Below are 14,467 nucleotides of genomic sequence, written 5' to 3'. Positions count from 1 at the left end.
GCAAAGAGATGGAAGTTTAAAGGTGACGCCGTGGTCATTACTCACATCGAGACAGCATTATGTGAATGTTTGTGTGTGTAAAGGGAATGTAGGGCAGTTAAAAAGGGAAGGTGTATCTTTTACCAACGGGAGAAGCCGATACTGAAAGGGAAGCAGCTGCTTAGATGCCACCTGAGCTAGTCCAGCAGCTGATTATTAGCATTACGATCACCATAATGGTAATGGTCCCATCTTCAGGAGCTAAAAAATATAGTAGACCCTAAAACTGTTTTTGGTGGCTTTTAAAGACAGTTTGAAGAATTACAATCGGTGCTCACTTACTATGTGTGGAACAAAGAGTGCGCCCCTAAATGCTACGTGTCATCCTATATGCTCCCTATGTAAAGATCTCACTTTGATTCCTGCTTCTGTTTGTGTACCACAGTGGTGTTTATTTTAAAGGGGATGTATCAAATTTGATTAACAAATATATTGAATAGTTAATATAAATTCATTAAAAGGTTTAACTGATGCAACGCGAGCCATTCTCGTGGCTTCCAAAGAGACAGAATTTTCGGCCACGATGGCCCAAATAATGGAGGTGAAATCCCTAATTTGGGGGTTTAATGGCCTAAATGGGGAATGTCAAGGCAGTAATTTGTATGAACCCACCCGGCCGCTTGGTGCAACCCACTATGGTTTTTAGCATGTGTGGATGGAAATACAGCTCTCCAATCCAATCCAATTCAATCTCGTGGCCTTCAGGCAAACATTTTTTGGGCACAAACACACAGTGGATCGAAGTGAAACGCACAGATAAACTGTACAACCAGTCATCTAAATCTAAAATCTAAAAATTGCTAATATATGAATTTTGCAGATATTGCATCTTAATAAGGTATTAAGTAGTGATACAATATGCAAAAGCAAGAAGGGGGAGTGAGAGAAAAAGACATTTGGGATTTGGAATTAAAACAATAAATAAACTAAAATAGGTTACATATTAGACCTGACCAAAAGTTCAAGACCACTGGCTATAAAAGCCAGAATCTGCTAAAAAAATACATTTTCTGTCAAGTTTTCACACAGTTATGACCAAAGTTCCCACAAATTTTTCATTTGTCTGGGCATTCACACAACCTCCCTGGGCACACTAAGGACCACTGTGAGCAAAGGCATAAGTTCTCGCTATGGGCACACACCAGTATCACACCTGCCATCAGCAGGTGCACGTCGACTACTCCTAAATGATCTAGTCATAATAAAATGTAATGATTCATATCTATGAATAAAACATCTTAATAAATGTAACTAGAATATGCAAAAATCTGACTTAAATTTTACCTTATTTTATACATCTGTCCTTCACACTTCTCATTCAAATGACATTTCTGCTGAATGTCTCACTTGAAATAGTCAAGTTTCCATTTATATGCAATATTTTTCCATCAGAAAACTCGCTTACAACTTTAGCTTCGCTGAATGTTTGGCAGAGGAGACCTTTCTCACCCAATTTCACCGCTTGTTGTTCTATTTGCACATATTCCGACAGCCATTCCATCTTAAAAGAACCGCATTTCTTTTTTTACTTTGGCTTGTTCAGCGGTTCTGCCACAGCCTGTTTGTTTTGCCATGATAAAGGCTTGGCAACAGCTCCAATAAACAATTAGCTATAGGCTCACCTGAAAAACACAGGCATAACATGTAACTAACGCAGCCAATCAATGTCGTTAACATTTACCCATGCCATGGAAGTAAACACACGTGACATGAACCGCATCATATCATTAGCTGGACATAGTGTTAGTCATAATTTTATCCGTAATTACCGTTTGTTGTCGTTTGATAGTGACAGGTTGCCACTCTGAGTTGCGTTGCAAAATGGCAAAGAAAAAATTGTAGACTTTATTTATTTAAAATCCCACCTAATATGTTTTCTACCCACCACAGTGGAGGAAGGTTCATCATGATCTCGGGTTTTTTTTTTTTAAATGGATCACTGGCGCTTCAGGTGGTGGAGGGTCAACAAACGGCGACTGGTTATGTGCAGATGTTGTAGTGGGCATCCCTCATGATTGAGGGGCCTCGTCTGTATGGTAACAGTGGGTCAGAGGAGGAGGTAACGCTCTAAAAACATTGATTTTACATCTCTTGAGTCTACAAGCAAGCATGATGTACATGCTGGGGCAAACAACCGCAGAAGTTACCCAGCATGCTCACTATCTAACACCAGTATGTTTTATTGCACTGCAGCCCCAAAAACAACCCAATTCATTGGCCACGCATCATTTATAACTATTGGTCAAAGCAGTGTTCAATGTTTGTATCAAAACAACTATTTGCCGGGTGCCCAACTTCCCTCTACGTGTTGAATTCAATTGATCAGGCAGAAAAAATAGTCAGTTTAATAAGTTGAACACCCTGCTATTTTGCAAGTTCTCCCATTTAGCTAATATGACTGATAAATGTTAATTCATTCATTATCCGAACCGCTTACCCTCACAAGGGTCATTGGGGGTGCTGGACCGTATCCCAGCAAACTATGGACACCAAGTAGGGGACACCCTCAATGAGTAGCTTAGCCAATCGCAGGGTACAAGGAGACGCAGAAAACGAAAACCAGAGTACCCGGAGAAAACACACGAGCTCAGGGAGAATATGCGAACTCCACACTCCACAAAGTAAGGACCGACCCAGAATCGAACCCTTGACCCCAGAACTGTGAGGCCGGCGAGCTAACCACTCACCCTATAGAACACCTGAATGATGAATATTCTTCACATATTTAGAATCTTCATTTCAATTTTTTCATAAAACATTAAGTCGACACATGATTTACTTTCACGGGCCGGATCTGGCCACGTTGACACCTGTGATCTAGACATTTTGGAGAGCAGAAGTGCTCCGACTATTGTGGCCAACCTTGTCCATATTGCTCACTTCCTGCATACTGTAGACAGAAAGTGTTTTTTTTCTGAGTGCATCTGTGTGGTGCATCCATTCGAACTGGATGCAATCACGGAAAATGTTCTTCCATGACTGTGGACTTGTGACGTAAAACAAGCGGCTTACACGCTTTTGCCGTGTTTGTATGTCTTGCCAAGGGAACTTTAAACTGTGTATAACCCAGACAAAGCCGCGTTGACCGCGATTGCTGATGCTGTCCAGACCGCCATCCATAGACTATGTGTGTGTATGAGATGAAACACAGCAGCAGCAGTAGTAGTAAGCCAGACACGAGAGCCACTAATATTCCATTACGTAGTTCCCTTTTTCCTCCCTAAGGACTCAAGCGATCAACATTGTTCAGAGGGGAAAGCTGATGATTACAATAGACTCTATAATTCAGGAATAAAAAGACATCCCTTGTTCTCATTAGTGACAAGTAAGCGTTTAACTTTGCTTTGTTTATTTGACTTGGGAAGACATCACAATGTGTTTCAACAAACAAATATGTGAATATTACATCCTCATTACGAAGATAACAGAAAGGTCAAATAAATTCTTTTTTTTTGCCATTTGAACATCACCGAACTACAACATAAAGATGTACGTATGAATCATATGTCCTAAATTATTCGGACGTGAGAGTGTCAAGATGGTGTTAATAAAGAAGCTGATGTGCGAGCGCAGTATCTCAGATTCGTGCACAATCTTTGTAACAGATGTAATGTGTGGGTGCGTGTGTGTGCTATGGTGCCTTCAATCATAAAGCCATATGTCACATCCACAAGACATGCAACCGTTCAATCGGATGATACGTTTCTCATCAGTCAACCAAGACTGGAGATAATCAGATCTTTTTATTAGAACTTTCACACCACTCATTTTTGGGTGATTTGGGGATATTTCTCCCTCATTTTAATTTCATAGTTTATCAACATTATTTTTAAAGGAAAGGTTGTTTTACTTTTTGTCTGGCTCATTCACACATTTGCTACCATTGGTGATAGATTTCCAATCCATTTGTACTGAGAAAGATTGATCTCTCCCAGTCAAAACAAATTCTATCTGTCCTCTATCCCTCCACGGCAGTACATTAAGTAAAAAATACAAATTTAGGGGAATGCATGATCAAGAAAACAGCCAAAAAAATATTTAATAAAAATAAATTGTGTGGCTCGTTTATTGGTAGGAAGAGAACAAAATTTAAACATGAACACCAAACAAACAAAAAAGGAAAAAAACAACAACAAAAGAACAATTAAATAAACTATATATTTATAAAGGACCTTTCTAACACAGTCATTCATTCATCTTCTGTAACGCATGTCCTCGTATGGGTGGCGGGGGCTGTTGGAGCCTATCCGAGCTGACTTGAGGTGAAAGACAGACTACGCCATAGACCGGTCACCAGTCAGCCATCGTGACCGGCCGTTTGGTCGCCGGACTTTTGGTCGCCGGACGTTTGGTCGCGGAAATTTGGTCGCCCGGACCCAAACAACGGGCGACCAAACGTCCGGCGACCAAACGTCCGGTGACCAAAACTCCGGCAACCAAAAGTCCGGCGACAAAACAAGGTAAAACTACACGGTCTACGCATCAATAAAAGCCAACAGTGGCCCTGAGCAGTTTCACATAGAGACACAAATAACAATTCATTCACAATCATACCGCCACCAGTGGGAATCGGGCCCGCCCCTGCCCACACCGAAGTCAAGCTAGTGAACACCACCAGGCAGCTCTCTATACCATTGGTCTTTGCCTTATTGCTTTTTACGGTCAAGCCCCAAAAGCAGGTACCGTGGACTCAAAAATGTGTGATCAGAAAAATCATGATTCCATCTTTGTATTATTAAATCTCTCATCTCATCTCATTTTCTGAACCTGTCTGTCAAAGCTGGGTTGCCTCGACAATAATCTTCATACAGAGGAAGCAGCAAAACACGTGGTAGTTTTTGACTCCCGGCCGATGGAGGTCATCTGGAAGGGAGGCCTCATCTCGATGGCTCTCAAAATGGCCGTTGCCCGCTCCGCTTTCTTTGTTCTTGGCTAGCCCCCTTGGCTAGCCCCCACCCTTCCTAAGAAGGGGGCGAGCGGACGGACAGAGCTAGCGTCCACGTCGAGGTCCCCCAACCAGATACGCCGTCCGCTTGGTCGGTGATGGTATTTAATAGAAGTTTAGGCGGAGACAAACTTTAGGCGGGAACACGAAAGGGGTGTTATATACAAAGTGATGACAGGCCTTGACCTGTAGGTGTCAGTAAAAATTCTATTCTAGTGACTAAATTCATAAGAGTGCAGAAGGGTGCAAGATTAAATATAAGAATACAATTCATATTTCACACTGTCCTCATTAGGGTCGCGGGGGGTGCTGGAGCCTATCCCAGCTGATTCCAGGCAAGAGGCAGGGGACACCCTGGGCACAAGGAGGCGGACAATCATACACACTGACATTCATACCTAGGGGCAATTTAGAGTGTCCAATTAGCCTACCATGCATGTTTTTGGAATGTGGGAGGAAACCGGTGTACCCGGAGGAAACCTACGCAGGCCCGGGGACAACATGCAAACTCCACACAGGCAGACGTGACTTGGATTTGAACCCAGGACCTGTGGTGAAGCCGACGCGCTAACCACTCGCTCCACTGGACAGCCCATTATTAAATTCACTTTATTTTTTAATTTTCTTTATTTGTTAAATTGCATTTGTACATTCTTTCTGCTTTCACCTCAAACTATTAATCTCAGCGCAAAATTCTCTGTCCCTCTCATTTGCTCTTTAAGTTGGTACAAGAAATGAGCCATTTAATATTTGACCACGTCTTCAAGTGTTTTTTTTCTTTAAATCAAACTTGTTATGGTTCAAAGCGAGTGGCTCATCTGGCTCTGTTTTGTCTACCTCCTCTTTCCTTCCATCTTTTCTTATTCTTTCTTTCCATTTGCTGGCTTTCCGCTGTCTTGATTGAAAAGCTCTGCATGCTTGGCAGGCTCACACGGCGGCACATACAGTCCGTATGTATACGCTACATTATGATAATAATGTGTGGAAAACAGTGACCTCTCACATACCACATTCTCTTACTAGCACACTACCCCACACTCCCCATACAACCACACACATGCGGGTGATTTATTGACTGTGTAGGGAAGGCCTTAACCCACTTTACACCTTTGCAAAGTGTTTTGCCTGCGGCAAAAATTGTGACTGTTTGTGTGCGTGTGTTTGTCTAATTTAAATGAGACGGATGTGTGTGTAAAGATAGGACAAGGCCTGGAAATCTATTGCCATCAATGGCAGCCATTTGAGTATTTAATGTTTTCTCTTTTGTCAAAATTAAATTGTACTTATACTCTATACTTGGCCTGGGCAATATGACAAAAATTGTCATCACGATAAAAAAATTGCATTGGTTGATATCAATACGTAATTATCTCGATAACTATCACATCTTTTTTCTTTCAAATTTGATACTTCAAACTAAATAAATGAATTCATTTATTTCCTCATTATTCAATTATGAAAGTAACTACGTTACCTTACGTTATCAGAAAAGAAGATACATTTTGATGATTTTAAAAAGTATTTCTGTTTTTCTCTTGTGCAATAAAAATAAAACAACTCCCTACTTAAAATGATGAAAAGTAATGAATAATAAAACCTGCAGAATTTCTGACAGGCTCCTTTCTTTTCCTTAATTTTTCTAAATTTGCCTTCAAACCAAAAGTTGCTGCGCAATAATAAATAAATGAAATATTTACATCATGAACATTGGAGAGCAGACTCTTCAGCCTCACAAAAAGAAATGATGTAAATTGACCTCTGATGGTCATTTTTTAAGTTGGATGAACTTAAACCATTTGAACAAGTTAATATGTTTTAGATTTTCATTTTCCTAACATTTGCAGCTATGGTTCTATCGAAGTGTTTATTATTATTGTTTCGTTATACGCAGCTGTGTATGATGACAATAAAGGCTTTTGATTTGACAAAAATAATTTGATGATAGTAATTATTGTTATATCGCCCAGGTCGACTCTATACTATTGTTCATGGTTCATTTGTCACAAGGGTTGAAGGGGTTGCTGGAGCCTATACCAGCTGACTTTGAGCAAAAGGCTGTCTCCACTCTAAACTCGTGACCTGTTAGCCATAGAGCACACATAGAGACAAACGACCATCCGCACTTACAATCATACCACCACCAGTGGGAATCGGGAAGTCAAGCTAGTGAACCTGTGCGCCACCAGGCAGCTCTTTATGTCACTGGTCTCTGCCTTTTTGTTTTATGCGAGTGGAATTTATTCATTCATCTTTGGTACTTCGGTTAGCCTCTCAGCTCTGGGGTCCTGGGTCCAAATCCAGGTCATGTCCACCTGTGTGGAGATTGCATGTTCTCCCCGGGCCTGCGTGGGTTTACCCCGGGTACTCTGGTTTCCTCCCACATTCCAAAAATATGCATGGTAGGCTGACACTCTAAATTGCCCCTATGTGCGGGTGTTAGTGTGCATGGTTGTCCGTCTCCTCGTGCCCTGCGATCGGCTGGCCATCGATTCAGGGTGTCCCCCGCCTCTGGCCTGGAGTCAGCTGGGATAGGCTACAGGGTACCCGGACATTTCGTCGACGGACACTTCCTCGCCGGACACTTCGTCGCCAACAGTTCTTCGACCGGACATTTCGGCGCCGGACAATTCGGCACCGGACACTTCGTCACTAGACAAAGAGCGTTTTTTTTTAACGGTTGCTTCCTCGTGAACGATTGTTTTCTTGCATAAATAATTTGTTGAAAGCGATCAAACAGGTAATCTCTCTCTCTCAAAATTATAATCACCCTAACCTTAACCACTATCCCCTAACCCTAATCCTAACCACTAACCTTAACCACTATCCCCTAACCCTAATTCTAACCACTAACCTTAACCACTGCTTTTTTAACTTGTGACTGCAAAACTATGTTAAGAATAAAGAATGGGTTCGTTGGTGTTTAGTGGTTGTGGTGGGTAATATTCTATTTGAGGGGTGCTAGGTGTCAGTTCTTCAATGGAGTCTATAACGTAATCATTTAAAGTTTCTTTATTTGTTTGTGCTTTGAAGTGTTTCCTGTCAGTTTTATGATATTTTTCCAGATCTGTTTTGAGTTCCCTTTCGCGGTATTAACTATGTTTATCAAGAAATTTGATTTTGCAGTTCGAATTTCTTTCATTACTTTGCTTCTTAGAGAAGTAAAAATGGGGGAAAAAAACTACCTGATTAATTAGGATGACTCAAAGCCATACAATTGTATATATCAAAAGCCTTTATTGTTATCATGCACAGCTGCGTAAAACGAAATATACTGTATTTCTCCACAGGTTCATCCTCGTGTTTGGATGCTTGGTCCTATCTGTGTTTTCCACCATTCCTGCTCATCAAGAGTTCTCCTCACACTGTCTCCTAATTCTGGTATGAAACCCACATTATCTGGGACTGAATAGGTTGAAGTAGGACTGAACAACTTTAAGATTGTAGATTAACGACATATTAAGGTTAATCTCAATGACCATGAGATATTTCATCGCCAAATATGTTTTACATGCAACGTGACTTAAGCTTGGCAGATTTTGAAAAAAAAAAAGGCAAAAGTTGATGATTTTCACGCAATTTATTACACCCCAGTTGAAGTAAACTGTAAAACTAAACAGACACAAAGAAATGTATGCGTAGGCCTACTGTGCATTAAAATACAACATCTGGGGTGTCTTTAAAAGCAAAAGAAATTGAACACTAGGTGTTCAACATCATAACTTTATCATATATCCCATACAAATCTGTTTCCCAGTTGAAGTTTTTCCATAATTTTGCATTGAGTCAGAGTTCCAGTCTTAGGTGACTGTGTCCAAGAAAATTCCAAACCGCAAAATGGCTTTTCTCAGGGGGAGAATGGCATTGGTCTACCCGGAAAAAAAAAGAAAAGATAAAACATTAAAGCTCAAGACATCAGCTAGTTTGAATGGCCTTCATAAGAAATACGATTGCTCAAAGTATTGATGGATACAAATTGCACATATTTTAGACCTCAGATAATGGAGAAATTCATCTTTAAAGAAAATATTGATATGATATACGGGCATAGCCATTGTCTGACAAATAGCAGTCACGCATGTTATTTGTTAGTTATTTTCAGTTTTGCAGTAAGAAAACAACCATTACTGGATGAATTAATAACTTCCCTATAATATTGACCCTAATAATGTGCTTTTTATTCATACAGTAACTCAGAAATACCACGTGCGATGATTTTTAAAAAAGATTTTCCCTTTAAAGTAACACATTTGTACTCCCTATTAAAACGATGAATATGAAGGTGAAAATTGTCGTGACCGGACGTTTCGTCGAAAGACGTTTGGTCCCCGGACGTTTGGTCCCTGGACGTTTGGTCGACCGGACGTTTGGTCGACCGGACGTTTGGTAGAATGGACGTTTGGTAGAACAGACGTTTGGTAGAACGGATGTTTGGTCGCCGGGTTCGCTCGCTGTCAAATTATGACAGAAAGTTTACTGTTGATATTTTGATATTAGATATTTAGATATTAAACTCTCTCTCTCTCTCTCATGATTATAATTTTGAGAGCTGGTTTCAACAGTAACAACCCGGCGACCAAATGTCCGTGCTACCAAACGTCCGGTCTACCAAACGTCCGGTCGACCAAACGTCCGGTCGACCAAACGTCCGGGGACCAAACGTCTTTCAACGAAACGTCCGAGTACCAAAATTGTGAATCGGGGTGGCTTATACATGAGAGATTGTAAAATTCAATGATATTAAGGCAATTTTAAGGGTGCAAGAAAATACTGTAAATTTACTCATCTTGATAAAGTGTTTTAAAAAGGCATTGAATTCTTTCCATTTTAAATTGCACTGCATTGCATGAATTATCCGAGAATTTTTTTACAAGGTTGGTTGTAAGGTTTTCCCAGGAATTGGAATGAAATTCTATTTTCAACCGTTTTAAATGTTTCAAGTCCTAAAATTACCCCATTTGCGTATTTTGGCATTAGAAAAGATAGCAAAAACTGCTTTATGTTGTTGATGAACCAGCCAACGCACATCTGCTTTGTGTATGTGTGTGTGTTCCTAGGAGTTTGTAATGATCGTCGTGTTTGGTCTGGAGTACATTGTCCGAATATGGAGCGCCGGCTGCTGCTGTCGCTACCGAGGTTGGCAAGGTCGCCTCCGCTTTGCCCGGAAGCCATTTTGTGTCATCGGTAAGACACCATGGAGCCGTCCATGTCGTAAAAAAGGCAATGACACAACATGTCGTGTTGTTCCAACACCTCCAAAGGTGACATATTGTGAGGGTTTGACTCATGCATTGTGAAGTCACCGACCTTTATCCCCCTACAGACATCATTGTGCTGATCGCCTCGGTCGCTGTGGTTTCCGCCGGCAGCCAGGGAAACATCTTCGCCGCCTCGGCCCTGCGCAGCCTGCGCTTCTTGCAGATTGTGCGCATGGTGCGCATGGACCGCCGTGGCGGCACTTGGAAGCTGCTAGGATCGGTTGTCTATGCACACAGTAAGGTACGAGCCTAATCTTGACCCACTAGCTACCATTGACAGCGGCAGACATCCAATCCATTTTGAATGGAAGGGGCAGGTCGTAAATGTTCGATGCACTGAAATAGGATCGTTCACATCGTTGATTATTGGATGTGTGTTTTTGCTGTGGGCTGTTAGGAACTGGTGACAGCTTGGTATATCGGCTTCCTGGTTCTTATCTTCTCCTCCTTCCTGGTTTACCTGGTGGAGAAGGAAGACAACAAGGACTTTGCCACCTATGCAGATGCTCTGTGGTGGGGCACGGTGAGAAAGGGGCGCCTTGCCCTTAACAATTTAACCACACTTTTATTCAATCGCACATTATGACCTTTTGTGTTGATGATTTATTCCTGAGGCCTTATTCACACGGAGCAGGTATCTCCTTAAAGCAAGAAGCACATCAAAAATCAAATCAAAAGCTTTATTGTCATCATACACAGCTGTGTATGACGAAATTGGTGGTGCTACTCCACAAAGTGCGTTTTCCCAGTAAAAAAAACATAAATAGTAATATAAAAGTATAAAAAGTGACATCCTGGCTAGGTAAATTCTAAAATATTGCACAATCTAAGATATTGCACATTGTTATTGCACACCCCGAAGTTATTGCACAGAAGGGATTGTGTGTCGTGCTAATGCAAGTTCAGAGTCCTGATGGCTGTGGGAAACAAACTGTACTTAAGTCTATTTGTCCGTGCTTTGTGAAACCTGTAGCGTCTGCCAGAGGGCAGCAGCTCGAACAGGTTGTGACCAGGGTGGTATTGGTCCCTGACAATGTTCCATGTCATCCAGTGAGGGCAGAGAGCAGCCGATGATCTTCTGGATGCTCTCCACAGTGGCTCTATAGAAGGTTACCAGAAGCTTAGTGTCCAAGTTGTTCCTCCTGAGTACCCTCAGGAAATTGAGTCGTTTCTGGGCCTTCTTCACCACTGCTGTGGTGTTGGTAGACCAGGAAAGCTTGTCCGTGATGTGGACCCCCAGGAATTTGAAGGACTGAACCCTATCTATGCATACTCCATTTATGAGGAGTCGGGCCAGATCTGTGCTGCGTTTGCGAAAGTCCAGGATTATTTGTTTAGTTTTCATGGTGTTTAGTGTGAGATTGTTCACCAAACACCACGAAGACAGTTTGTTGACCTCATCTCTGTAAGCAGACTCATCCCCCCCTGAGATGAGTCCGACCACAGTGGTGTCATGCGCAAATTTGAAGATGGAGTTAGACTGGTGGGTCAGTGTACAGTCGTATGTGTACAGGGAGCACAGAAGAGGACTCAGTACACAGCCTTGAGGGGAGCCAGTGCTCAGTGTAATGGAGGAAGAGAGGTGGGGACCGGGTCTAACAGTTTGTGGACGGTTGGTTAAGAAGTTCTTAATCCAGTAACAGATGGAAGAGGATAGTCCAAGGTGGTAGAGTTTGTCAGACAGAATGTCCGGTATTATAGTGTTGAAGGCTGAGCTATAGTCAATTAAATGCATCCTCACATAGTTCCTATGGTGCTCCAGGTGGTTCAGTGCTGTGTGTAGAGCTACGGCGATAGTGTCCTCAGTGGACCTATCTGCTCTATAGGCAAACTGGTGAGGGTCAACTGAGGGAGGGATTGTATCGCTGATATGGCGGGCGACCAACTTTTCAAAGCACTTCATGATCACAGGCGTAAGTGCAACAGGCCTATAATCATTCAGGCTGTCAATGGTTGGCTTTTTAGGGACAGAGATAATGGTGGCAGATTTCAGGCAGGATGGGATGATGGATTGTTGCAGGGAACAATTGAAGATCTTTGTGAAAACACCAGTCAGCTGGTCAGCACAGGCTTTGAGCACCTTCCCAGGTACTCCGTCAGGGCCAGCAGCCTTCCTGGTGTTCACAGTCCGCCTTACCTGTCTCACTTCATGTTCCTGAAGCTCCAGGGTACTGCTGCAGGGTGGTGGTGGATGTGTTGAGACTGGGTCTGATTTTTCAGTCTCAAAGCGGGCAAAGAAACTGTTCAGTTCCTCTGTGTCATTGTAATTGGGAATATGTCGTATTCCCTGCCACATCTTCTTTCTGTGAAGTTCTCCTCAATTTTCCTTGTATATGCTGCCTTGGCCTTTTTAATGCCTCTCTTCAGCTCTGCTCTGGCAGCGCTGTATTGTACCTTGTCCCCTGACCTGAAGGCGGTGTTATGGCATTTGATGAGTGCCTGTGTCTCACTGGTCATCCAGGGTTTTTGGTTAGGAAAAACCCGTATCCGTTTATTAACAGTGACATTGTCCATGCAGTTTTTGATGTAGGAAAGTACAGTGTCCGTGTAGTCCTAGAGGTTTTGGTGTTCAAAAAGTTCCCAATTGGTGCGGGAAAAACAGTCCTGCAGCTGAGAAAGGGCGTCCTCGGGCCATGTTTTTATTATCTTTATTTGTGGCCTTGTTAGCCTCCGGAGTGGGGTGATTGAGGGGGTGAGGGACAGGCAGAGATGGTCGGATCCAGCAAGGTGAGGGAGGGGTGTGGCTCTCTAAGCATGTTTGATATTAGAATAAACATGGTCTAGAGTTTTATCTCCTCTGGTGTGACACTTCACGTACTGGATAAACTTAGGCAGAACAGTCTTTAAACATGCTTTGTTGAAGTCACCAGCCACAATAAAGACTCCATCGGGGTGGACAAGCTGCTGTTTGTTTACAGTCGCTAGCAGAAGGCTAAGTGCCGTGCTCACGTTAGCATCCGGTGGGATGTAAACAGCCATTACAATGACAACCGTTAGCTCTCTAGGTAGATAGAAGGGCCTGCACCGTACTGCCAAGAGCTCTAAATCCGGGGAGCAGTGAGTGTTAATGATCCTACTGTTGCAGCACCAGTCGTTGTGTTTACGCCATTAAAAGAAATGCTGTTAAAATGCCCGAGCAAATTAAAGACTTCTCCTAAAGGGACAGAATTTTGTTTTATAATCTGAACACAGAATTTTCATTTTTCACATAGAGTGGTACCTCTACTTGTGAAATTAATTGGTTGCAGAACTTGTTTCATAATTTGGATTTGTCGTAAGCAGCATTTTTCATTGAATTAGCATAAGTCATTTCACAATATTTAATACTAGCCACTATAAACCCTTTGACAATGATAAAAGTATACCACATGCATGTATTTATGAAAAAAGACCAGAAATATAATACAACTATTTCAAGGTCACAAGACTGGACTAAACAATTAAAAAAACACCTCAGTCCATTGAAGCAATAGCTGAAGGGGTTGGTCTAACTCAAATCTCTCTTTCTCTCTAAATCTCTCTTTCTTGCTCGCTTACTCATTCTTGCTCTCTCTATCATCACTCACGTTGGTGCCATTGGCCACGTTATGCTCCTCGTGGTGCATTCGCGGGCACATAGACCGATGGGTTGCTACGACACCATGAGTGTAAAGTGTTTTGAAGTTGGCTAATTGGCATGGGTGCTGCTGAAAGAAGGAGCTAGCTAGTCAGTATAGCTCCCATCAAAGGTGTCAGGCTCATTCCAGAAAGTGCTGAGTGGGTGCAGGTTTTCTTTCAGCACATCAGGATGACACCTTTTCACCAGTCAGTTCTCTTACATCTGTAATCAGTTGTTTGCAGTCAGTTGCTGCTTCCTCCAGTAGACCTCCTCATTGGCCTAACTATCTGTGCTATTTCAGTAGGGAGGAAAACCTGCACCGTATTGGCCCTTTCTGGAATCAGTTTGACACCTGTGGCTTACATAATAGCCGTAGAAAGTGAAGTCTATTGCATGCGTTGCAGGATTTCCTTTTTAAAAAATGAAAAACTAAAGTGTAGACATCAGGACTTGTAAAGAAAAGATTAGCTACTTTGCTACGAAACAATAAAATATCAAACATTCTGAATGTGTTTAAAAGTGCATGTGTAATGTGTAGTTTGAGTTTTGGTATGGATGTGTGTGCATTCCCCTTGTGTGCTGTCCATGTGATTATTGTATGCGTTTCTCCTATTGCGTCCCTCATTTTTT

General features: G+C 42.2%; 1 protein-coding gene across 2 annotated transcripts in view; it reads left to right on the top strand.

Annotated features, from left to right (window-relative positions):
• The window catches only part of kcnq5a (potassium voltage-gated channel, KQT-like subfamily, member 5a), a 75,741-nt gene that overhangs the window by 37,055 nt on the left and 24,219 nt on the right, over positions 1-14,467 (top strand). For both annotated transcript variants that reach the window (XM_077613304.1, XM_077613303.1), the window contains exons 2-5: positions 8,272-8,362; positions 10,039-10,165; positions 10,305-10,480; positions 10,637-10,762. In XM_077613304.1, coding sequence (XP_077469430.1) covers positions 8,272-8,362; positions 10,039-10,165; positions 10,305-10,480; positions 10,637-10,762 — 520 coding nt within the window. The remainder of the gene's footprint in view (positions 1-8,271; positions 8,363-10,038; positions 10,166-10,304; positions 10,481-10,636; positions 10,763-14,467) is intronic.

This window comes from Stigmatopora argus, chromosome 11, assembly GCF_051989625.1.
Source record: "Stigmatopora argus isolate UIUO_Sarg chromosome 11, RoL_Sarg_1.0, whole genome shotgun sequence".
In the NCBI taxonomy this organism is placed as follows: Eukaryota; Metazoa; Chordata; class Actinopteri; order Syngnathiformes; family Syngnathidae; genus Stigmatopora; species Stigmatopora argus.
The sequence above is the reverse complement of the archived record's forward strand: the minus strand, read 5'-3'. Positions and strand labels throughout refer to the sequence as shown.